Source organism: Dromaius novaehollandiae, chromosome 3, assembly GCF_036370855.1.
Source record: "Dromaius novaehollandiae isolate bDroNov1 chromosome 3, bDroNov1.hap1, whole genome shotgun sequence".
Lineage (NCBI taxonomy): Eukaryota > Metazoa > Chordata > Aves > Casuariiformes > Dromaiidae > Dromaius > Dromaius novaehollandiae.
The window spans coordinates 129058941-129084370 of record NC_088100.1 but is presented as its reverse complement, the minus strand read 5'-3'; the positions used below and the strand labels follow the sequence as shown (position 1 = coordinate 129084370).

The window sequence follows — 25430 nt, the reverse complement described above, 5'->3', positions numbered from 1 at the left end:
GAGAGAGTTTGCTCACATTTGGAAGTTCGAATTTAGGCATCCAAATGCATATCAGAGAATCCAAATATCTGGCCTCATTTTTTAGGGTGCTGCTTGCACTCTTGTTTGACACACCCACACTTCTGAAAGTAGGCATTTATGTATCTATCCAAGTAAGGACAATAAGAGTCCTCTCTGCCTTGTGGCTTTTTTTTCCTAAATGATCAAATTACTAATATTGTCCTGCATCACTCATTTAGGGCTCAAGTTTGACCTAACTGCAAAGGATGTAATAAACAGCTATTACAGAGAACTGTCACCATCGGCAGCATGTACGCAGTGAACACTAAATCCTGCCTTTGGTTTATTAGCACATGGATGCATGCCACATTGGAGGTAAATTTTTAAATACTGCGCATTTAGTTGTTGTCATCTTTGGATTCTGCAATAAAAAACAGAAGGCTGTTTCCAGCATTGCCAGGGCTGGTGTCCCAGGAAGCATTTTGTATGAGTTATAAAGAGTATAGGTAAAGCATCTGGCGTCATGTCTGGAGAACACAGACACCCCTGCGGGGTGGGGGAGCTCAGCTCCACAAAACAAGTTCTGGGTGAGCTCAGGTTTCTGTACAGTGTTCAGCCTTTAACAGCTCGGCACCTTGTTTTAGCAAACCATCTAGACTCCTTCTGTAATCATCACAGAAGGACAGACACATGCAGCAAGCAGATCACTTCTTCCCAAAAAGAGCAATTAGGAGTTGCCCTCTAGGGGAACCCATGTCAGAGGTGAAGCCTGCTTAACTAGCTTGGACTGTACAAGCAATATTTAGACAGCTAAAATTACAGCAGGAAAGATCACCTCATCTACCTATTCAGGCAAAGGAAAGAGAACAAAGCTGAAGCCATCAGATCCTCTGCCATAAGGATTCTCCCACACATATCCCCCACAAGCTGCAAAAGGCTGTAAAGCCACTCTAGAGCCGAGGCAGGTTTCTCGGTGCACGTTTCTGCACAAAGAGCAGCACAGCTATTCTGACCACATATTGGATGAAACCTGCTTTGCTGAGAATTACCGACAGCCCCCACCACCTCCCTCTGCAACTCTCGAGAGATTAAGTCTGAACCCTGAATTCTGGCACTTGGGAGAGAAGCACAGAAAGCCCAGTCCTGCCAAGACTTGCAGGTGTGCATGGGGCAGAATTTATCTCCAGCAAGGTCTGGAAGCAGAGCGAGCATCCGTTTGCTGACAAAGCTTATGAGCAGAAAAATGAAATCTTAAGGTACACAGTCTGACTGCAGCATTATAATGCAGCCTTTGCTGGCTATTCCAAAGCCACCTTTTAAAATAAGGGGCCTCTCTGCACCAGTCAGGTCATTCAGAAAAGCCTTTAAGGGCATGTTGATGACAACAGACCTTTGTGTAAGTGAGGATATGGCTCAAAATCTATCCATTTACAGCACCTCCTTCTGTACCGTAAAATCCTTCAGTAATTCTGCAAAATGAATAGTAAAACTGGTTTAATAGCAACATCAGCTTTGAGAGTTTCCCAACATGCTTTACAAAACTAAAAATCACCAAAACAAAACAATCTAGGAAGCAGTTTTAACTAAATGCCAAGTACAGCAAGAAGAAAATCAATTCATGGGAGGAAGTAACAGCCTTTTTTTTTCTTACTGTCTTCATGCTTAAGACTGAAATAGCCAAGATATATTTAATGCATGGAAGGACTACAGCTATATGTAATGCTTGAAAGACAGGCCTCCAATAGGTCTCATCAGCAGCAATAATTGTTTACCAGACACAAAAATCCTCTAGGTGTTAAATGAACACCAGGGAGTAGTGTTCAAGTGACACGGAGAAAAGATTGTCCTAGGGTACTGCAAGCCAGGAGCACAGCTGTGAAATTGCTCTGGCAGACACTGTCACAGCTAATAACGTGATCTTTTCAAACACATACATTAGAGTCTTCGTGGCATTTGTAATTTGTTAAAACTCCCAATCTGTCACTTCTTTCTGAGAACAGAAAGAGAAAACAAGCCTGTACTCTGCTTGTCTGTGCATACCTCTGTTCACCAGCACTTTTTACACGTTTTACAGGGCTTCTATTAAAACACTGGGCAGGTATTAAAGGGCAAACAAAGAGAAGAATGATTTCTGTTGCTTGCACGCTTATGGCTATATAAGGGACAGTAATGCACACATGCCAGGGAAAATAGCATTTGTGAGATTCCAAACCAGCACATTCAGAAATACAGCAATTGCGATTCAGGTGGAAAGATAAACCACTGGCACCATTTAAATGCACTCTGTGTTTCTGAAATGCCAACTGTAAAAAACTGCTGATATTTAATTTCGTTAGATATACTGCATCTGGTGTTTATGGCTTAGTGCTGTTGCCAGAGAGCCCCAGGAGCTTCGGTCTGGGAGCCAAGCCAGTGTCTACCAACTTAGTTGGACTACTGTGAATACACAAAGATCCAATATTCCTCTGATTTAAAGCTTTCAGGCAGATTTTCAGAGACTTTTGTTTTATTTATAGTTAGCATGTGTGGGGAGAAATAAAACAGTCACTTAATATGCTGCGCAATTACGGGTTTATTTCTTCCAGTTTCTCATTTCAGTAGCTTATTTTGAAGCCCAGAGAACTGGAAATCCATATATTTCTATCTTAACCATTCATACGTGGATAGACACAAAGAAATTCAGTAATGGAATGCCTTTCCATTAAAAAATAAAAAACCAATATACAGCTTTACTGTAAAACTTGGACACTTACACTATTTATACAGATGGCCATCATAGCTGTTATAGTCACATACGGTTAAATGTTTTTTCCTTCTGTCATCCCTTATAGCATATATTTATATGCTTGTTATATGAAGCTCTGATTTATCAGTGCAGATGCCCTGGTGTTCTGATACTTAAGGGTTTCAGATTCTTTTCTGCTTGAAACTGGAATACTTGCTCCCTAAAACACCCTATAGAAAATCAGAGCAACTCTGCTCACTAAATTGACCAAAAAAATGTGTGTCTCAGCCTACAGAAAATTAAACAGGATTAGCAAAACAGAAAGCATATTCTGTCTTCAGGGAATATTTTAACCATCTGAGTGAACAACAAAATATTAAATAAAAATGTGCACAATTTTATTTTGCTGGGATGTGTGGAATGCTTGGCCATCTGCTATAAATGTGAGGCTGCCAAATATCACAGATTCACACCTTGAGTTTGGAAATTGAGTTCACATGGCAAATCCATGTATTTCTTGTGGTGTCTGCATTCCATCAGCCTTTCCTTTACCTGCTACTCAGTTTCATACTTCACTGACTATTAAGCTGGATTGCTTCACGGTTTTTGAAAGCCAGAGCCCAATTCTGCAAAGTCCCATTGACTGCCATAGAGCTGCTCACCAGATACCTGACTGTATGCTTGATAGGTTTTCAGAATGGGGCAACATAAGAAAATCGGTTTGGGAGATCAGGGCCCCTGCTCAAAGCCACTGGCAACAGGAAAGGAATAACATTGTGCAATTTAGGAAAAATTCCTCCTTCCATTCTGAAAAAGTAATCAAGAGGAAAATCCTTAAAGGCTGAACTTTAACAGGCCACCAGCTTATACTATGAAAAGCACTGAAAATTCCATGAAGATCTTACTTAACCAAAACCCAGCCACACTTTTAATTCATACAAACCTGTTTCTTGTGTGTAATTAACTGAGAATATGGGAACAGTGCGTCCCTAATCTGAAGAGTGTTAAACAGATTAGGACCAAGGCAACAACAGTAAAACAAGGTTTCAGGCAATTTGATTGGAAATCTTGTGTGGATTCATCATCCTGCCACTGTCTATAGCACAACTTTACAGCGAGAGCTGCAAGATAAAACAAAAGTCACCATTACAGTTGCTGAGCCTGGCAGGAAATCTGTTTCTAGCACCTACCGGCAATTGGCAAGATAACAAATATAGATTGCACTTTTTAGTGTTCAGCAACCTATCTAACATTAACACTTTTTTCATGCTTCCTCAAATGTAGAAATGAGCTTTAAACCCTTCTATTATCATACTTGGTAGTCAGCTAATTAGCAGGCATACCGTCACAGATTGTAGTCATTGAAACCATGGTATACCTCCAGTGCCTTCACAGCTCCGTGCTCTGGGGTCCATGCCTGGCTGGGACACATGACTGTGGGTACATCTACTCCAGCAAAGAGGCCAGCTCACTCGGGCACCACTGTCAGCATGCCTACAATAGGACAGACCTCAAAGTTAGATACAGTCAGGTCAAAAGAGCTGGAAAAATACTTGGACATTTTGGCTTTGCTAAATTATTTCCCTGTAGAGCTGGCTTACCAGCAAACCTGAGCTAGCTCGTTCAAGACTAGTCTATGTTGCCTTGCTTGAGCTAGTGCTAGCAGTGCAGTAGACAAAAGCTACATTGTCTTTTACCTTGAATTTTGATATTCTGTAAGGAATATTTTTATTTAATAGCTTAACTGTCTTGTGCCCAGGACCTGTGCTGAGTTTTATGTCCTTTTCTGTAGGTTTCATCAGAAACTGCATACAGCATTTCACAGGATTAAACTTCTGTTTTGCCTCATCTGTAGAACAGGGATAACTCTCACCTACCTTGTAAACTTTATTTTCTACGAGCGTTTTCATGGCAAAGCCTGCTGCCTTCCCGGCCTGTTAGGGGGCCTGCACAGCATCCCTTGAAATTCTGGGATACCTCGAGATCCTTCTCCCTCCAATCTGCTGCAATTATTTAAAAATCACTTCCTTTTCATCTCTTCCAAAGGACTTAAGTTTTTTATGTAGGTCCCTGCTGTTCTTTGAAAAGTATCTGTTGTCAACACCACACCATTCATCAGCACTAAACCAGACGTATTTCTCAGAACTCATGTTTGTTATCTGTCTCTGGGATTCTCCCAGTGGAATAAGATGAAATTAAATTTAAACTAGGCTTTAAATTATTTAGTCAGAGATAATTGAGTTTGGAAAGTCATACTAGAGAATGAGCACCCAGGGAAGCAGCTAAATATGGTTTTTGGAGAGGAGGATGGAAGGAGAAGGGAAGGAATTGATGCATCATATTAGGTACATAAAATCCCAAATGCTCTCATTCCTCACAGAAAAAGGGCATAAGTTGCTCTTTTGTTCCGGTCAGGCAAAAAATAATTTCCTCCACGCTTAAGACTTGCATCCTTTCTCCTCAGGAGGAATCAGGCCCTAAACATTCTAAAAACCCTGGTGACAGATGACGGCATCAAACACAAAGTAACTGTATGTTCAATATAAACCAAAAACCAGGACTTATTTTCGTATCAGTTTTTCTTACTGGGTGAAGCCCTCCTATAGACTAGTCAGAATTAAAAGGCTCTGTAGCTATCACTACTGCTTTAAACTCAACAGGGACACAAACAGGTTTTTTTGAGGAAAGGGTATTTTCTAGTCACATTACACCTGAATCTACCACAAAACAAACGCTTTATCATAGACACTCAAAACGATACTCGCTTTGAGCAATTAAACAGCTCCGACAACGCCTACCCTTACTGCACCTCTCTCTCCCTAGCTATCACTGAACACTATGGATCCCCTGGATTCACCCCGAGGGATGCGGAACAGCCCTGCTCAGGGAAGCAACCGTTTGCTGAACCAACCTTCTGTAATTATGAGTTCGAAAAAACTGACCCGCGCCCACACACACTAGAAAAAACCCCACGCAGGCAGGCAGACAGGCAGGCAGGCAGCCGGCCGCACCGTGCCCAGAGGAGCCAGCGGCCGACACGCAGCAGCCCCACCGTGGCTCCCCCCCGCCGCGCCCCTTCCTGAGGCGGCGGACGGACGCGCTGGCGGCGGGGAGGAGAAAACGGCCGCCGGCCCCACTGCGCCTGCGCGCCGCCCCGTCGCCACAGCAACGGCGGGCCGCGGCGCCGCAGCATGTCGCTGCCCGAGCCTCTGAGGAGGCGGCTCGGCTCCTTTAGCCGCACTGTCTTTACCGACAGCAGCCGCACCGGCCCGCAGGCCCCGGGCAACAGCGCAGGTAAGCGCGGCGGCTGGCCGGGCGTCGTGCCAGCGACAGACATGGCGGCGGGGGACAGCGTCCGCCGAGAGCATGGCGCTGAGGCGTGTGGGGGAGGGGCTGCCAGGAATAAAGATGGCGGCACCAACCGCCGGTTAGAGGCCGTTGGGCGGGGCATCGCGCTGGCGACCGTTACCCCGGTGTCCCCCTCGCTCGGCGAGGGACCGGCGCGGGCCAGGCGCCGTTCAGATGATCCCTGGTTTCCCTGTCGATACTGCAGTGTAACTTGATGTTTTCTGGAGTGAAACAATAGTGGCTGCAGTTTCCCCCTGCACTTAACGTGCTTCAGGACACCCTGCGCCCACCTTTACAACTTAATAAGTGAGTTGCATAAAATGTTACAGATAATATAAACCGTTACCACACACTGTGCACTCAGACTATACCAAAATAAAAAAGTATAAATGATTCATAGAGAACACTGAGAACAAATAAAAAACCAGAGCTATTGTTTTAAGCTCAATAGTCTTGTGCAAAGTTACGACACCAGACGCTTAGAGCAGAAAGAGAGGTGCCAAGCAAAAACTCAAACCTTCAATGTGCCACTTTTCTCTTTCTTCTTCCAACTCTATCAAGAAGGACCCATAACTTTGTCACCTTGCTGGTGAAACCTGCAGACTAACGTACCCCCTTTTTCATACCTTTGGAGGGACAGTAGTCATAAAAATAACCCTGGTCCGTCTACACAGGAGGGTTATATGCATATAAGTTAACATACGAATTTCAACTCATAAGTCCATCCCAAGGTGATAAAATAAACCAAAAATTTCAAGATAAAGAGACCCCATTTTGTTGGGTAGTTACACTAACGCTTCCTAGTTTAGCCAGCTCCATTCCTCATTACAGCTACCAAACAACACTGAGACATTTGTCTCAACTCCAGGAATAGCTGCTATTTTTATGCATTTCTATTAGCTTTTCTTTCAAGAAAGCTCCTACATGAATGTCGAAACCAATGGCAAATAGACCATTAACGTATGTGAGGTCTGGATTTCGAATCTTAAGTTTACACATATATACCTTAGTGAGTTGCCCTAGCACCAAAGAATTACCATTGGGTTACTCTCTGGCATTTCTACATAATTCAACAATCCCCAACAGTAAACAGTTTGATTTAGGGGTAGAAAGATGAATTAGATTTGGCTTATATTGTTGAACATTCATCCAAAACACAGTCTTAAAACTTGAGAAGAACTTACCAGTATGAATGCCATGTCACTAAGGCCAAAAAGTACCTAAAACATTCTCGCTGTCTGTTTTTAAATAACATGGCCATGAACCATTAAATTTTCATCTAATACATATGGGACAGAAACACAGTTAGTTATAATTAGTGTGATTTTTTGAAAGATAAAACGATGTTTTAGAACTGTATTGCAGTGCCCTCTAAAATCCACGATTAGTACCCTAGTTCTGATATTTGGAGATTGATTCATTAGAACAGCTGACAATTGCTGGGCCAAATTTAGGTAGATAGTCAAGCTGCTTTGAGATACCTATAGATTTTTCATTCCTTTGCAGATGTAGGAGAGTGTTGATATTTAAAAATGGGATTATTAAAAAAATACTGGTTGTCTTGCACCTTCTATTTCAGTATAGCAAGTCCTTGCCCATCACACCCTACCCTTAAGGTTTGTCCCAGTTCTGTCCCCAAATCCTCCCCCCTTCCCACCTAGTCCAGTAGCTGCCATGAACACTTCTGCAACTGGCATAAAGACTTCTGGAATGGACTGTACCAGGCTGCATGTGGCTGGACTGGAAACAGGGATGACAGACTGAGATGGAACAAAGACAGGTATGAGAATGGTTGGAAGGTTTGAAAAGAGATGACATTATTAGAAGAGAGGTGGTTCTGAAGTCAGAAGTGAAAAAATGTGGCTGATTGATAGTCTAAATTTAAGCTGAGTATCACCATTGTGAGAGACTGGGGCACAGGACTTGCATACAGAACAGCAGGTCCAAATCAGCAGCTCACAATGAAAACTTTCTAAACGTGCACCAGTAGTACCAAGTGAAGATTTGTCTGCAAACTGCATTTGGGGACAATGTGAGAAATGAGACTTGGTAATTAAAGTAAATTGGATGCGATATCAGTTAACTAGACTATGGCAATAAAACTTAGGTCATTAAAAACAAATGATTCTTTCAGGATGCCCATGTAAGTTTTTCTTTGTTTTGAGTCTAATGTTCTAAATTTATGGTTAAGTCCTAAATATGGAATTTACAGCCTGCACAGTGTTATACAGTTCAATATTTGTTCTTCTTTTCATTGTGTCAACTCATTTCCTTCTCTCCAGACTTTAAAGGATAAGTTTGATATGTACAACAAATTGTTGGCTCCAAAGAACTAAAAGAATTACTGTTTTCTTGCAATATCACTCTGTATTCAAATGTCTATGATTCAAAATGGAGACTGGACAATGCAAACCTGCTCTCTGGCAGCAAGTCCCTACCCAGGAAGGTCAGCTACAAAATGAGGATAATCCAGGATGTATTCATTTAAACTTGGGACGTTTTCTTAAGAACAGCAATAAAATTGCTACTTACTATTTCTACAATGTCAGGATACAGTACTACTTGGACTAAGCCTATCAATTTAGTTCAGAGATTTTTGATTAGCTGGTAGCTTATGATTTACTCCACAGTCAAACACTTGATTTGCATTTATAACTAGGAGATCAAAATTCTGTATCCTGTGAGCTGAAAGTTACATTAGATCCTGGGAAATGGTATAACCCAAGATAGGGCAAAGCTTTTCCTCTAGATCTCTGAAAATACCATTCTTCATATTTAATTTGGCTGAGATCACTGCTAATGCCCTGCCTGAAGCTAACATGGAGCAATATCTTTCTGCCATACTCGGTGAAGGGAAGTCCAGAGCAAACTAGGAGTAATAAAGACTTTTTTTATTTGCAGATAATGAAATCATTTCCAGTTTACCACTGCAGATGTCCCTCTATTTCAACGTTTATTTTTTCCCACTTTGGTGGCTCAGCACTGTTGTCATGCTCCACTTCAAGGTGAGTCCAGAAGGAAAGTAATAGTTGACAAATTTAATGTGTGTCTGATGAGACACCTCCTAGTACAGAGGTGGAGCTCATTGGAGTTAGAGCTTAGTAGGTTTGTGTGGGATTTGCTTGAAACTGGAGGTTCTGAGAACATTTGAAAGCCAATACAACGCTGTCAACTTACAATAGCATACAGTGTCTTCATTTAACCAAAGATAGCACATTATGAAACAGCATGGTAGACACTTTTACTCTCTTCCTCCCTCTAGTATCCAGTCTTGTCAGATTACTACAAGTTCATCGTGGTCACAGTCATCATCCTAGCCTCTCTAATAGAGGTCATCCGGCTCTACCTGGGATACATGGGCAATCTCCAGGAAAAGGTATACTACCTTACATACATATTAATTTGTACAGGAGGACTTAACGGGGGTTGAATATAAATGAAATGGTCTGCCAGTTCATCTAAGAGATTTAAGTTGAGGAGATGGTTATTTCTGTCAGCTACAGTCTGCATCTTCTGTCCCCCGGGCTTTCGCTTCCCTTAGCTTTTGGGCATTCCAAGAAGTTTTCCCTCAGAAAGGAGATCTCGCGCACCCCAAAACTGTTTTGTCAGAAAAATAAGTACTCTTAAAAACACCATATATGGAAATGTTAAACCACCTCAGTTCACCATTTCACATTGTGTGCTGGCTTTTGAAAGATAAAAATGCGGGTTTTATCCACAAAATTTTGTATTTTTTCTACTGCCTCTGCCAGTTTTTAAGTAACTGATGGCTTCGTGTTGTAGGTCCCTGAGCTGGCTGGGTTTTGGCTCCTGAGTCTTCTACTGCAGTTGCCTATAATTCTCTTCTTGCTGTTCAACGAAGGCCTGAAAATCCAGCCGCTGGAACGAGCAGTCAATATCATCTTTGCTGTCTTCCTCATCTTCCAAGTCATTGCAGCCTTTCTCGCCCTGAAAAAAATGGTGAACCAACTGGCAACTCACTTCCGCCTCCATGAGTTTGACCGGCTGGAGGAACACCCTGTACCTGATTTTTACGGCCCGGGAAAAGGTGCATTCTCTGTGGCTGCGAGGGGCCCATATTGAGGAGTTCTCCCAACAAGCGTTGGCTGGGGATCCTCACTGAGGGCCTGAGAAGTTACCAGAGGCATGCCTCATGCTGCTACAGCTGCATTTCCATTTTGTTGGGTCATTCTTGACCTTCCTCCTTCAGAGACATTAAAAAAGAAAAAAGATCTTGCTTAACAGCCAGCATGGCCAACATTAGACCACAAAGAGCTGAGTTCCACTCCGCAAGAAAAATTGAAGCCTGTTATATAACTGGCTGAGTTGACTGATTTATTTGCAGACTGTTACTGGGTAGAGTACCTATGGAATAGATTTGGTAGTTTTTACATTTTACAAAGCTGTGTGCTGTGTTTAAAAAAAAAATCCAGAACTATTTGCACAGGGTTTTTTTTTTTTAACAATAAATTTTTATACACTTTTTTTCTGTTGCTGTCAGTTTCTCTCTCTGTTTTTCCAGATATATTGCACATATTTAATCTCTGGTATCTTAGTAAAGCAAAAAACCCCAAACAAACAAAAAAATAAAAATAAACCATGCCCAAGAAATCTTGAGGCCCAGCAAGAACAGTAGAGATGCCAATGACAAGACAGGAAACAAAGAGTAGAGTTTCAGAAGTAGTCTTTCAGATACCTTCAGCTCTGGGAATTCCCTACTAATAAACTAGGAATGGAGTTTTAAAGGTATTCCTTGGTCATAACTCCCACACTCCTGTTCTTTGGCATAGTAGAGTTTTAGCTATCAAGCCATTCAAACTGGACGGTGCAATTTTCTCAAGTGGAGAATGCACTGAGCAGATGTTAACAAAATTATAGCCATTAAAAAGTGGTTTATATTGCTGAAGGGAAGAGCCTGCTTCTCTCGACCTCATACATATACCAAGATTTTCTCATTCCTGTTTTGTATATTAAGATCTGGTCTGTCTACTTTTTTTGGTAACAGCTAAAAGTTTGTTTTTTCTATCGAGGGATAGGGATCAAAAGTAAAATAAATTTTTCATCTGATTCCTTTCAGTTTTCAGCAGGACAGGAGTAGTTAGGGACTAGTAGTTGTTAGGGCTGGCACAAGCATCTGGACTGCTCAAAGGAAGATAAAGGGAGATGGGTATAATGTGAAAAAAGGTGCAGTGTGCTTAAAGCTATTGTATGCCTAAAGCTTATAGAAGCTCTAGTGAAAAAGAAGGCGTGTTAGCTTTGTTTTATGCCAAAACTTTTTTTTTTTTTTTAATCCATGAGTGAATGGTACAACTCATTCTACTAAATTTCCTTTCTTTTTTGTTTTGTTGTTGTAAACCATATCTTACCAAAGCAGGTACTCTTGTTTTTAAAAAAAATGAATTCCTCTGCCAACAACTGGATTGACTACTGTGCAGAAAAAAAGAGGGATTTCTGTAAGAGAGTCTCTAAGAATCTCTTAGCAGTTAATTTAAAGCATTTGGAGCCCCTCATTCAATGTCTGCAAAAGAGACAGTGAGGCTTAAGCAGAAGATACATCTTTTGAAAAGCACATTTATCACATTAGGAACTCCTTGTAAAAACATCTTTAGCTGATGCAGTACGAGAACATCACACATATTGTCATATCAACCACAGTCAGGCTACTGCAGAGTGCCAAGGCCAGGGCTGATCAGCTACATGAGAAGTTTGGCAGGATCCATTGCAATAATGGTTAGATAACAGCGTAATGGATCCTGACAGGCCGAACAGAAGCATCAAGCACCTTGGAGCCTATTTTTGCCAGCGATTGTGAAATGTAACTCAGATATCTTAATGCTTCTGTAGCCATACAGCCTTTTCCTGCTTAAATGTGATGATAGACCTTAAGGAGCTCGCCTCCACCACTAACAGAACCTATGTGCCATGGAAATACAGGCTAGCGATGCAGCACGGCGGTTGGGAACTGCTAGTTTTCAGTGCCTTCCCATAGCTTGTCCAAGAGAAGATACAGATTTGGAGAAAGCCCTCTCTCTTCTTAACGTGTCCCCCCCGCCCGCTACGCGAGTCTGCCCATGAGTTCATTGACAGGACAAGCCTTGGGACAGCTTGGAAGGGGCACCAGGGCAGCTGCTGTCCCTTTGGCTCTGCGTGTGGCTTGCCCGCTCCCTTTACGAAAAGCCTGCTGTGGGGGATTAGCTAAGGCAGTACAGAACACCTGAGCTCTGAGACAGAGTGATATACCTCTATTAATCCAGTCTCTTGCCTTAAGTGGAGAATGTCATTCCCTTGGTTTTCTTTCCTCTAGCACCTTAAAAAAATTAAGGCATGAAACCCTTTTGTAAGATTGTGTGCGGTGTGTGGGGAGGTCTTTGATGCCAAATACATCAACTACAACATTCAAGCCAGGCAAAAATCACAGAGCTGAAAAAAGTCAGCCATACACCAATACTGACAACAAGGAGCTGGCCTCCAGGCTTAAGGCCATGGAACACTACTCGCTTTAAAAAAAAAAAAAAAAAAAAAATCGATTTTTAGCTTTTAGTGATAAGGAAATCATGGGCTTGGATGATCAAATTACCATGCAAGAAAATTACCAAGAGCCAAAAATACAGGGAAACACCTCACTGCTGGATAGAGAGAATCAATGACGTGATAGAGAAGAGAAGATTCAGAGAAATGCTGTTTGTTAGAAATAAAGAGTTGCCTGGAAGTGGTGAAGGCAGAAGCCAGTCTGGAATGTGAAGTGTCGGCAACGTATTTGATAAGCCCAAGATCCATTGCTGCTTCTCAGGCTTCCTAACAGAGCTGGTAGTTTTGATGAATTTCATCATTACCAGCCTAAACACTTAATCATGAAGAAAGCCTAAAAGCACCTAGCACTCATATTCAGTGTCTACAGCTGCAAAGAAAATTGCAGTAGCACTTGGGAAGACAAACCCACAACAAATGGGGATTTCCACTGAAACTTTCCTTCAGCCTCCAAGATGAACTGATGCAAATTCAAACAAGCATAAAATATACTAGTCACTTCTAACAGCCAAATGTCAGACAAACGAAAGGAATTTCAGAACAGAAACTTTCGATAAGTATATTTTAAAAAAAAGAGAGAATTGAGTGGACTCCATGAGGAGGAGAAGAAAAGGGGGAAAAAACTGGAGAAGGTACTTGCCCAAAAAGTAGTAATCAGAAAATAAGTGCAGGAACCTTTTAACATCAAGAGTAAAGAAATAATGAGGGCATTAATGTTCTAAAGAAAAATAGGGAAGTTTTATTCTTTTTTAATGAAGTTAAGGAGTAATTGTCAGAACAGGTCGGAAGCAATAAAAGATAGTGCAGAACTTTGAAGGGGTGTAGCCAGAGCTAGGAGTCCTCTCTAAATCCTCTTCCTCCTATTGCTCAGGTCACTATGATCATGTGTGGTGACCCATAACAGGAATAACATACTTGTCTCGCAGTGCAAAGCCTCCACGAGTAGAATTTAGGATTCAACAAAGCAAGTGGTTGAAGATTGACAGGTTTTGGTGGGTTTTACCTCCCTCTGCAAAATACATAGAAACTAAGGTGAAGGGAAGGAAACTGGGCACACAGGAAATTGCAATGGAAGTTTTTTGACTAAAATCAAGTAACATCAAAACAATTTTGAACACAAACTGTTCAGAAGGGGCTTTTTGCTGCATTAGGATTTGTGCAGCGAATCACAAAACACGTTTTGCAATTATCTAGGTAGCTATCGACAGCTCTTCCTTCACAAGCAAGGTCTCCGAATGGCAAAGGCCTAGATGGTGTCATTAAGAGAAGAGGGGGGGAAGCTGTGTACAGAACAACCCCCCCTCTCCCCACATGTTGGGCTTCATTAGGCGTATTGCTAAGAAAGGCCAACAGTTGATTTGAAAGGAAATTTATATCAACACACATTTCCTTTAATTGAAGCAAAGAAATCAGAAGTGGGTGTATTACCTTAAAATGTGCCTTTTTAGATTAATGATCAATTTGAAGAGAATTGTGTATCGAAGGGCACAGCTGCAGAGTGGTTAATACCTGAGCTCAGCATGTGTTCCCTGCCAAAAAATAAACTTTGCAGGAGGACTTTGTTAAATAGTTGCAGCACTTCCCAGAAGGGGAAATTAAATTTGGAAGAGGCTTCAATTATGTACCTTACTTGGGCAGAGCTGATAAAGCAGGCATGAAGTAAGGGACACATCTCATAAAAATGGACAGTCGATGAAGGAGGAGGGTGCAGCAGTAACCTTTCTATACCAACAATTCACTCTTTCACGTACCTGGAAGAATCGCACCCAGGGGAATGAGATCCTGCATTTTACTCTTGCCCTTGTCTCTTACAAACTAGAAGAGATTTAGTGTTAATCTTTAAATAGTTAATGAAGCGGGCAGCATTGGCACCATTACCCAGTCTGATAAGATGGTTCAATAGCTGGGTAAGGCTGCAGAGATCATTTATTTTGAAAAACAAATTTTGCTTCTCTGGGACAAAGATCAGATGGCAGCATTTAAAAAGGACTTTGCTCAGTCCCTCAAATAAAGCAAAAGTAATAAGGAGGTCTTCTGTGGGAGGCAGGCAAAGTGGTATATCAGGGTCAGCTGGTAAGACCAAGAAAAATTTAAACTATACATAGGTTCAAGAAGTATAACACTGGGGGAAAATGAATATGTTGATAGATGCCACTGAAGGAGGCCCTGGGTACATGAAGCAGAGGATTTATTAAAAGGAAATAAATGTGCTAAGTTACTGGTTGGAAATCTTGCAGGGATACAAAGGCAATGCGTTATCCCACCAACAACGCAGCAGCCTATGGGTAACTGTTCCCCATTCATTAAATACATGCAATTTTTGCAGCAAAGAGCACCTTCTACTTCAGACAATCCAAAGCTGGAAAGTCATCGCAAATCATACTTGGGAAGCACTTGCCAAGACACATGAGCACAACAGAGAAGCTGCGGAGGAAAACACAGAGCCAACCTGGCAGGCAGCAGCAAGTGTGAGCATGCAAAGACCCACGGCTTCCCCGTGAATTTAGGAAGTAGCAGCAGCTTCCTGGAGGGCTGCCTTGAACACCCCGTGCTGGGGAGGAGTTCCCGCAGCCCGTGAAAGAGGCTATTGTTGCTCTTGATGGGATCAAAAAGACCCTTCTTTATTCACTTTTTGGTAGGCCCATGCCATTTCTGAGTCAAAGATTCAAGCAAAAATGCTGGGACTGTGTTTACTTCTCGTGTTTTCAGTTTGTTCAAACCCTGCTCTAAGGATGTACCGCAAATATTTCCAGTCACTTGTACAGCTGCCACGAGGAAGATTTATTTCGTGTTACTTGGCACAGAGAAAGCTTCTGACAGACTACAGCTTTGCACAGAAACTCCCATCCTGTGCAACTACCGATCCCCAGTTGCTTTAAAGAGGAATATATTGTTTGTATCTGTCCTGAATGATCCGCATCAGTCAGTGTCACTGATCTCGTTTGAACTGCAGGAAGGATTTTGGCCAGAAAATCTGTTCTCCTTTTATTTTGCCCTTGACCGCAGAGGCTTTTGCGCAGGAAATGTAGAATTTATCGCAAGATTAAAACTTGCAAGAGCACATCAGAAGATACCTGGACCTGCTTATGACAAGTATTTTCATTTAAAGGTCAATAGCTAGAGAAACACATGGTGGGGGGGGGGTTATTTTGTCTTTTTGAGAACACCTCACCTGGAAATGAAATCATGCTACAACCCGAAATGGTGGAAATGCTCCCTACTGAAAGCAGCTGGGTAGAGTTGGAAGACTAGGCTTAGAAAGATGTCTTCATTTTGAAATTCATATCCTGGAAAACCCGAAGGTCACTGCTTCTTCAGAAAGATTCTGCGTGGTTGGCAGAGCATGCATAACAACACAGTTTAAAAAAAATATATATATATATATATTTTGCCAAGGATCTTCCAACAGTCACACAAAGTACTCGAGCAGAATATGAAGAACTGAGCCAAGACAAAGCTATGATTTGGGACAGAAAACGTGATTTCTCGTCATTGCTTAGTTCAGACTTCAACCCAAAGCCCAAGCCAGAACTGTTTAAAAAGACTGATTTGAACTGCGAATTCGTGACTGATGAAAGAAGCCTACGCATCTGTTTAGGAAGCACATCTGACTTGCGCGGGTTGCTGTACAGGTAGCAGTACCCTCCAACGGGGGTCAAACTGGTGGTGATCCGGGGCACGGAAAACACAACGGCCGGCGCCGGCTGCCGTGGGCGATGCCCGTTGTCCCGGGGCAGCCGCCCGCCGTGAGAAGGTGCCTCGCGAAGAGCGTACTCGCGCGCGGGGGAAAAGGATTAAATAGCAGGGGAAAAGGATTAAACAGCCGCCGTCTGCATCGCAGGCAGGCTGCAGGGGAAGCCTCCCGGAGCGGCTCTCAACCCTCACTGAAAGAATTCGAAAATCAAAACAGCGGCTCGAACGGGGACGGGCACTTGGGGGTCTCAGGAGGGTCTCACGGGTGGCTTGGCCGTGGGGCGACGTCTCCTCCAGCCTGGGAGATGCACAGACCTTGGTCAGGGGCAGAGACGGTGGCAGCTGGGGAGAATTTCCTAGTGTGGGAGGGAAAAAAAAAAACCCTAAGAACTGCAAAAGTAGAATGGACAAAAAAAACGAATTACAAAACCACCGATAAGGCAGCAGCGAAAGGATTAGCCAGGCTGGCAGCAGCCAGCAACGGTGAACTGGTCCACAAAGAAAACTGGGTCACTGAGGTAGGACAGCCCTAGGACGCAAGAGGCTGAAAGCAAGGAAAGCTCTGGATTACGTTGTTCTTGAATATTGATTTTTTTTTTTCCAGAAGCACAAAGCATGAAACGTTACAGCGATAAGCCGAGATTGGAAAAGGAGAGGTCTTTACGGGGTGTTTCAGGGAAGGCGCGTGCCCAGGGTGCTGCCCGCGGCACCGACGCCGGCGTTGCCCTCCTCGCCTCCAGCTCGCGCCGGGAGGGATTTTGGCCGCTGTGAAACTCTGCGACTAAAAGCTGCACCCTCGGTGGGGACCCGAGGAAGGGTTCGTTTGCAAAATCTTGAAACGAGGTGCGCGACATCTTTATTGAGAGGCCCAGAAGCTCAGAAGTTGCTATTGCGCTCTTTCAGCCATGATGCACTCTTTCCCGTTTTATATTGTCGGACCCCTTCTTGCAGCCGTGTTGGCACGACTGCTGCGTGAGCATCGCTTCGGAAACAGCAATAAAAAGGGAGGCCTCCGCCCCGTTGCCAGCACCCGCACGGATGCTATTGCCTGCAATATTTCAGGGAAAAAGGTTGTTGGGAATCTCGTCTATTCTGTCGCCTGCCAGCAGAGGGGCAGGCCAGCTTTTTCCCTTGCTAGCAAGGTAAGAAACCCCTGCCGCAATATCCAGAGCTCGCGTCTTTGCTGGTAGCGCCCTGAAGCCTTGGGGCGTACAGGGAGGGCCTGTTGGGATAGAAAACGGATCGTTTTCCTCCTCCTCTGCAGCTGGGAGGAATCAAGAGCGGGTGGACCCAGAATTTAAAGCTATGCATCCTCTAGCAAACTGAAATACCACTGAGGAGTACTTCTCAAAGTGCAGCAATACACCCCAAGAGATGCGATTGCTGGAAAATGTTGAGCATCTGCTGCTGCAAAAAAAAAAAAAAGTCTGATCACTTTAAATCTCTCCCATCATCTGAGCCAGCCTCGTCTCCAGGGTGCAAAAGAAGCTGCAGTATTGCAGACTGCACTATCAGCATTGCTGGTGGCAGGGAGAGGAGGAGAGCGTGGCAAGGTTTGAGGAGCACGTAAAGGACTGTGGAAATCCTGGAATAAAATTGCATGTTGCATGGACGCTAAGATCAAAAATCACACTACAGTTAACGTCATGAACCCCACCTTTGCTGCAGTATCTCTTTGCGCGCACAGCCTGCCCCGAGGAGAGGCACGCGAGCTCACGATGTCAGAAAACCTCCTGAATGGATTTAAGCTATTGCACTTAATGTCAAACGACACTGAACCACGTGCAGCTGTTTTTCTGCTCTGCTCCCCGTCTCCACGTCCCCTTCCGCCTGGAAGCGAGCCTGGATGGCCGCGCGGCACAAAAAAAATCGCTGCAAACATCCAGACCCCGTGATTACACAGTCCTGCAGCCAAGTACCACCAAGACCAACAAGAACCGGGGGAAAAAAAATGTAAAGCGCAAATACCCAAAGTGACTCAAGCCGCAGCTAATCTGACTCATTCCAAGGGCAGGTCGAAAAAGCACATAGCAGCACCAACATCGGGATGAGCTCAGTTAAGAGACACCACCTCTCCCTCTTCAGAGGCACAAACACAGCTAGGTCACTGGAAGAAAAAATATTTTGAACTCAACTACCGCAGCAGGAGCGTGAGCCCTTCCTTCTGGTTTGAACCATTGCAGCTTCACAAAACACAAAAAATTAGGAAAAAAAAGGGGGGGGAGCGAATAAAACCAGCTGACCAAGCGCCAGAATTGGGAGGACAAGCTATAATTACCTTTCCGCACCCGTAATTACTTGCTTTTCGCTCACGTGGCACAGTAGGTGCCGGGAAGAATACTCATTTATTAAGTAATTTATAGCCTAATAATTAACAGCTAATCACTTGAGAGTGAAGGGGCTCTGGGAAACGACCCAGTCTGCAGCATGCCTCCCTCCAGGACACCTGCCTTTGCCCACCCAAGGCGAGCTGCTTCGCGCCGGCCGCTGCAGGCCCTTGGTGCGGGGCTCAGGCGGGGGGCAAAACGCACGGCCCGCGTCCAAGCCAGCATCATTTCGGCTCCCAAATTCCCCCCTCGGACACGCGTGCATCTGCCCAGATGCTGTGAACGACCGCCTGAAGCGGGAAACTTGCTACCCTTTAAATATGCGGCTTCGCCATGCCCTGGCAGGTCATGCTTTGGAGGGGAAGGAGCAGGCGCGTTTATTTTTTTAAGCGATCCCGCGTTATTCCCGTCTTGCCTGGATAAAGCTGCACACGGCGCAGCCGGGCGCAGGTTGCTCCTCTCCGGCGGCGGCAGGATTACGGCTCTTTTTCCAAGCGGGTCGTCCCCTCCGAGGAAGCTCCTTACCTGGACCTTCGTACCTCTTCCCAAACCCCTCGCTTCTCCTGTGCCTGCATCAAAAGGTTAAGGGAAACGAGGGGGCAGGTTGTTGGTGGCTTTTTCCCCCCCACTTAAGGCAGACTCATGTGTTTTTAATCACCAATAAACCCCTTGAGCTGCCAGGGCCAGGACCCCAGCGAGAAACACACCTGATGTTGGCATTTCTCACAGCTGGCCCCGAAAGCAGCACCCAGGGAAGGACTCAGCCCGAGGCAGGGCCAGGGAAGGGACCAACACCTACTTCTTTCCTGCAAAATTCCCCCCTGGTCTGGAAAAGTTCCTTTCCCCAAGGAAACAACAGTATTTTTTTAGCCCCTGCTGCTTTCTTCGACCTCAGCAGGGAAACAAGCCCACTTGGGGTATCCTGCACCTAGGGATCCACGATGGTTTCCTTCGCTGTGGGATGGAGAACTGCACCCGCTTACCCACCTCTTAGGGGGATGTTCACATTTAATTTGCTCCCGTTTGCAAAGCACTTTGCAAACCCCGCGCAGGAAACGCTCCCCGAGCACCAGCACCCTCCCAAACCCGCTCGTGGGCCCTTGCGCGGGGACAACGCTGTGGTTTGGCAGTGCCCCTGGAGGGGACGGTCGAGCAGGGAGAAGGCTTTTTGGGGCCAAAGAGAAAAAAAGCAGTGCAGCGAGAGGTGGCCAGGCTTGCGGTGACCAGCTTTCCGTGGCAGACACTGCCCTCCAGTGGGACTTGTGCCACTAAGCCCGTCCTACACTCCTTTAGGAGGGAGGAGGAAAAAAGTTGCTCATAGATGAATGCTCCCAAGCCAGAGCAAAGCTGCAAGCCTGTTTTGTTTCTTGTGCTGGACAGAGATGCAAGAACCACCTTAACTTAAGGAACCAAAGGTTACACTGAAGTACTGAAACATCCTTTTATTTTTTAAAAAGCATTTAATCATGGCATGACAGTTGTGAGCAGACCTCAGGCAGGGTAAGCTGCAAGAACACCTAGCCAAGAGCAAGCACTTGGCCTCGCAAAGCAAAGTGAGCATTAAAAAAAATTCACAAGGAAGACTGGAATATTTGTGGTCCATAAAACACACCAGAAGGGTTTGTAAAGAAACGTGTTAGTGTGGGAAGGCAGGAGCCGGCAGTCCCCACATTGCACAGAAACCGGAGCGCCTCCAAGTCCTGGCACCCGGGAATAGGGGCTGGTCGCCCAAGCTCATCTCTTGGCATCTCGTTTTTGTGTCTCATTGCTCTGAGCTTTCCGTCCGCCCTCGCCAGCCGGTCACAGGCTCTCGTCCTGCTCGACGAAGACCCCGTAGGCTTGGCCGGCGCGGGCTCGGGAGATCCAGTCCGGGGGCCGTGCGCGGACCTTGAGCTGGAAGGGCTCGAGGCGCAGGCAGTCGCCCAGGCGGCTCAGCTCCGTCACGGCTGCCGCCGGCGGCTCCTCCTCGGACCGGGCGCCCGGCTCCTCGGGGCGGGGGTCCCCGACGGGGCGCCGCCGCCCCACCACCCCACGCAGGATGCCCACAGCCACCAGCAGCACCAGCCCCACGGAGACAGCGGCCCCCACCAGCACCTGGGGGGAGGTGAAGAAGCTGCCGATCCCTGGAAGAGAAGGAGGCACGGTGCCACCTCTCAGCAGAGCCTCCGGAGAGCAAAACTGCTCATGAATTCACTCCGCTAAGACCAGAGGTGCCATGCTCATTGCAATCAAAGCAGACCATTTGCTTGATCCGAGATTAAAAATTATATAAAAGATAAACAAATATAATATCCAGACAATCTGAATCGGCTTCAACTGCCTAACTCGTTGATGAATTTGGAACAGAGAGCATGGATTAAAAAAAGCAAGCTATGAATTCACATTCAGGTGACCTTAAGCTGTTAGATGTTGAAGCCATTGGCAACCAGAGACCAGCGTTTTAACATTTTGTCACCATCGCTGGATAACTGGAAGCTTTGTGGAAAAGTGACATCATGTGATGTTACCTCAAACCAAAGCAAAAAGGAGGTTTTGGTGCAGTTTTAAGCACACACTCCGGAATATTGATATTTCTCAAGCTGGGAGGTGCTGTTAGGTCTTGCTGGGAATGCCCCTGCAAAGATAAAGTCAATATTTTCCATGCCAAACCCAGCCACCACCGTTGTGCCAGGAATAGTGCTGTGTTTAAGCACCAGATTTGGTGCGTGTTAGCGAAGGCAGAGCTGCGGTCGAGGAGCCGGGCGCTTACTGGGAAGCACTTGCTTTGCATCGCAAGGGGCAGCTAAACGCCGGCGTTTTGCACCGCCTGCACCAGTAGCTGCTTCAGAGCAACGTGCTCACGCGCACAAGTAACCGCACGCACAGGGACTGTGCAAACGACACCCTCCCTCTCCAGGCCCATGACCACGGGGGGAAATAGTTCCTCCCTCTGCTACCTGAGCGGGGCACAGGGACGCACAGCGTGCCAGACTTGGCGGGGGAGCGGTCTTCGTAGTCCTCCTTGCAGCGACACAGGTAGGTGCCCACGCCGTTGAAGCAGTCAGCCGCCTCGCCGCAGAGGCCGAGGTTGCACTCGTTCACATCTGCAGCGAGCGGAGAGGTGCGAGAAGGCTGCCCTAAATCTCTCTCCCACCCCGTCGATGCAGCTTTCACCCAGCCGGGCGCTGTAAATCAGGTCAGGCTGGGCGAAAAATGCTCTATTTATCCCAGGTAACGGCGGGGAGGCTGTACCTTCGACCAAGAGCGAAACCAGCCGCGGCCTCTCCGCTGCCGCGGATGTGCCGAGCAGCTCCTGCAGCTGCGACCGCAGGACCAGGGACAGGTTCCTCTCCTCGGGCCTCAGGTGGAGCCAGAAGGTGAGCAGCAGGTTGTCTCTGCCCACCCTGCGGGCAGGGAGAGCCCACGTGAGACAGGGCCGTGCTAACGAGAGCCCACTCGTACCTCCCACCCAGCAGACCTATAAGGGCTTTACGCGGCACTAAACGTGCATTTTCACTATCTCTTCCTACGGAAGAGAGACATTTTCTGCTTTAAGGACAAGGTACACGTTGCAGGACAGGAACACAGCAGGTCTTTGCAGAGGGAAGGAGGGCAGAGCCAGGACAAACCACTACCCAAGGACGTATTAGAGGTTGTAGCAAAGCTGCACCTACCGAGCTGGTGGTGCACCATCAACCCTACCTTCTGACTTCCTTTAACTTTATTTCGTTTACTCTGTTGACAGAGAGTTTCAGGTTCTTCTGGATCTGCAAAGCAACAGAGCAACCAGTGCCAGTCTGGTGTTTTACAGGCAGGGGTTTAGCAGTGATCAGTTCTCCCTCCCACCACTCTTCCCCTTCGCAGCCCACTCAGGACACACGCAAGGTCCCACATCCCCACGCTTTAAGCCCTTTCTCCAGGCAGCTGCATTAACAGCTCCCATCTGTTTATCTTCAGCTCACCCAACACACGTGGACATTTGGGAAGAGGAAGGGCAACAGGCCCCCAGGAACGCTTGGGTGCATTGGAAAATCACATTTTCTTCTCCCCATTCCCAGCCTTACATGACTCTTCATGGATTCAAGAAGATCCTTTCTGAGCTCTCTTCCACCACCAGGGACCCAGTCCACATGCTTGAGTTCAATAGTTACTTCAAACAGCACATCTAGCAGAAGACAGAAGATCTTAACATGTTTCTGCAGTTCACTTAACCAAGAGGCCCCTTAAACGAGCTAACCCAGGGCAGCAACAGCAGCAGAAGCGCTAGCACGGGGGTCTCCTCAGGTGAGCCAGCACCACATGGGTGTTTCCAGAGGTTTAATCACAAACCCTAGCTAATGCTCAGCGCTGAATACTGGAATTGATCTTGGGGCAAGAAGTATACAAGGCATTAGTGTACATCTGCTTGCCCTCAGGCTTCTTTAGCTGTTACCTTTCCCAAAGGTATCGCTGTAATTTGTGATGGAGAGCAGAAACTCACCCATCTCAGCAGTTTCATCTGGGATCAGCTTAGATACGCAGCTGTGTTCCAGCCAAATCCATGCTGGCACGGATTTACCATCATTTCTTGTTTAAAGTGTATCTATTCAGTAATATTTCTGTTTAAAGCTCAACCCCCTTTTTAGTTTGTGGTTTGCTCTTTCGCCACATGAGCCTGGGATTGTGCACCTGTGCTGTTAATGGTCACGTACATGGGTTTTGCCTCTCCCCAGTCTGAGGAGCAAGACTTACGCGGTATCTGATGCAGGTAGCCCCAAGATGCCCACTGGAGTGCATTTGGGGAAGTGATTCTAGAATCCCCTGGTTTGCATTAGGAAAATCCTCGTTAAATAGCCAGCAAGTAAGGTTCAAACTCAGACAAGCCAGCATTTACATGAGGTTTAATGTCCTAAGTTCTGCAGGGGATGTGCAAAGTGGTTGCAGTGCAGCTGTGGGATTGCACCGATATCCTCAGAGTTAGTCTTGCAGACGCGTCCTCCACTCCTTTCCAAACCTAACGGGTGGCTGGTGCCCACGCACAGCACCAACGCTGCATTTGGAGCCCCTTCTCCACGGATGCCCAGGGCTGGCACTGAGCTGCCCGACAAGCCCTGCGCTTCAGCACCCTCCCCACCCACGTGCCTCCCCGGGGCTGCTGGCTGCGGCCAGGTGCAGATGCGTGTCCCAGGGTGAGGGGCTCATCAGGGGCAGGAGACATCCCCGGAGGGCTGGAGACCGCGACAAAGTGGTCACTAGACCTGCTAAGTCAGGGGGAGGGAGGAAGACGACTTCTCAGGGAGCTGCAGCTTTAATAAGCTTGCACCGATACTTCATTCTGCTCTAACATCTACTACAGCATATCCATTAGTCAAAGGCAGATGCCAGCTATTAGTCCTAGCTAATTGCTCAGCCAAAACTGAAAAAAGCTTTCGGATGAGCACAGTGTTTTAAGTCGGGTTTAAGTCTTTGCACCACTTACCTCCGGGATGGTGCTGGGACGGCAGCACAGTGTCATTCTCCAGGGATGCCAAAACAGAAGCCAGATCTGCGAGAGCAAGGAAGAGATTCAGGCTGCTGACCTGGGCACGCAGGTAAGGGGGGAGCGTACTCGCCATGGGTCACTTCGGTCAGAGCACCACGTGCCAAATCCCTTCCAGATTCATTACACTAAAATCAGAAGTCAAGCTGTAAATACAAGCTGTTCTTCTCTGCGGTGAGAAGGGCTCATTAGAAATTCATCACCCCAGTGAACCTCCTTTCCGTTTCTGGAGGTGGGTGAAGTGCTGTTCTGTGAAGCTGCCCAAGCTGCAGCCGGCAGAGCTGTCTTGGACGGTTCATGGACCATTCAAAGAGCCTCGTATGAGGTGTCAGTAAGGGCAGAACCACGCAGTCAGCACTTCACACCCACACTGAAGGGGCAGGAACAGCTGGGCGTGGGGGAAAGGAGGAAATAATTCTCCTTTCATGCAGAAACTAAGGCATGTCCGTGGCTAAGTCTTCCTATGGAGAGTCCACCATCAGTTCTTAAGGTTCAACAGGAGACACCCAGCCCTTTTCTCCCCCCCCTCCCTCTAGTCTGGCACTCAAACACGATTTTAACTCTTCGGGGCATCATGCTACAGCTGCAGAACGCAACACAAGACAGCGCTACCGGACACTACGGGCACTTGCAGTCTACTTGGGGCGTAAAGTCCGAGCTGAGAGGTCTGGTCCCCCACGGACGACTGAGCCTGGAAGCAACCTCGCCCCGTTAAGAGGTCCTCATCTCAGGCACCCACGTTACAAGTCACCCTGCGTCCGTTCAAGTACCACCTTCCTTGAGCACAGCAGGGATCGAGTCCCAGTGGCAGGCAGCAGAAATACCCCAAAGGCCTTACCAGAGAGACCTTCCTGCCCGTCCCCCTGCGCTGCCGTGTCCTCGGCCGTCACGCCCGGAGAGGGGTGCAGAGCAGAAGGTCCCACGCTCGTGTGAAGTGGCGGCTCTTCCATCACCACTGTCTCTGCATGGAAGTGTCTGGTGGTGGTAGCAGCTCCCGCTGACAGGCTGCTGGGCATCTGAGCCGGGTCGGGCAGGGTTTTGGCAGCCGAGGGCCCCACAGAGCTGCTGGGTGCTTCCGAAGGGACATCTGTGGGGCTGCGGGGGGGTGCGGGGACCAGAGCAGGCTCTGCCCCTACATCTCCCTCCGCAACAGCCAGGCCTGGCAGCTCGGCGCGTCGCCCCGTGTCCCCTCTGGCTGCAGCCGCCTCCACCAGCACCTCTTCGCCGTCTCCTCTCCCCTCGGCGCTGCCATCTCCAAGGCTCCTCTCCAGCTCCGTTTCCTCTTCCAGCAGACCGAGCTCGGCCCCATCAG

General features: G+C 46.6%; 1 protein-coding gene and 1 long non-coding RNA gene across 2 annotated transcripts in view; one reads left to right on the top strand and one right to left on the bottom strand.

The window, feature by feature from the left end:
• The window catches only part of LOC112989397 (uncharacterized), a 58027-nt gene extending 52170 nt beyond the window's left edge, over positions 1 to 5857 (bottom strand). Inside the window, exons 1-2 of the long non-coding RNA XR_010388677.1 lie at positions 5637 to 5857; positions 4104 to 4219 (exon numbers count right to left, since the gene is read on the bottom strand). This is a non-coding gene — a long non-coding RNA (uncharacterized LOC112989397). The remainder of the gene's footprint in view (positions 1 to 4103; positions 4220 to 5636) is intronic.
• TMEM17 (transmembrane protein 17) lies at positions 5812 to 10558 on the top strand. Its single transcript, XM_026110397.2, has 4 exons — positions 5812 to 6019; positions 8975 to 9078; positions 9336 to 9449; positions 9857 to 10558. Exons 1-4 carry the CDS (start codon positions 5917 to 5919, stop codon positions 10154 to 10156), a joined length of 621 nt encoding a protein of 206 aa, XP_025966182.2. The 5' UTR covers positions 5812 to 5916; the 3' UTR covers positions 10157 to 10558.
• The last annotated feature ends 14872 nt before the right edge of the window (positions 10559 to 25430 follow it).

Bases quoted from the DNA above. Each gene is read 5' to 3' on its own strand.
- TMEM17 (XM_026110397.2), top strand. From the start codon at position 5,917: ATGTCGCTGCCCGAGCCTCTGAGGAGGCGGCTCGGCTCCTTTAGCCGC. The intron at 6,020-8,974 runs GTAAGCGCGGCG...TTTTATTTGCAG, and splicing joins GGCCCCGGGCAACAGCGCAG to ATAATGAAATCATTTCCAGT. The intron at 9,450-9,856 runs GTATACTACCTT...TTCGTGTTGTAG, and splicing joins TGGGCAATCTCCAGGAAAAG to GTCCCTGAGCTGGCTGGGTT.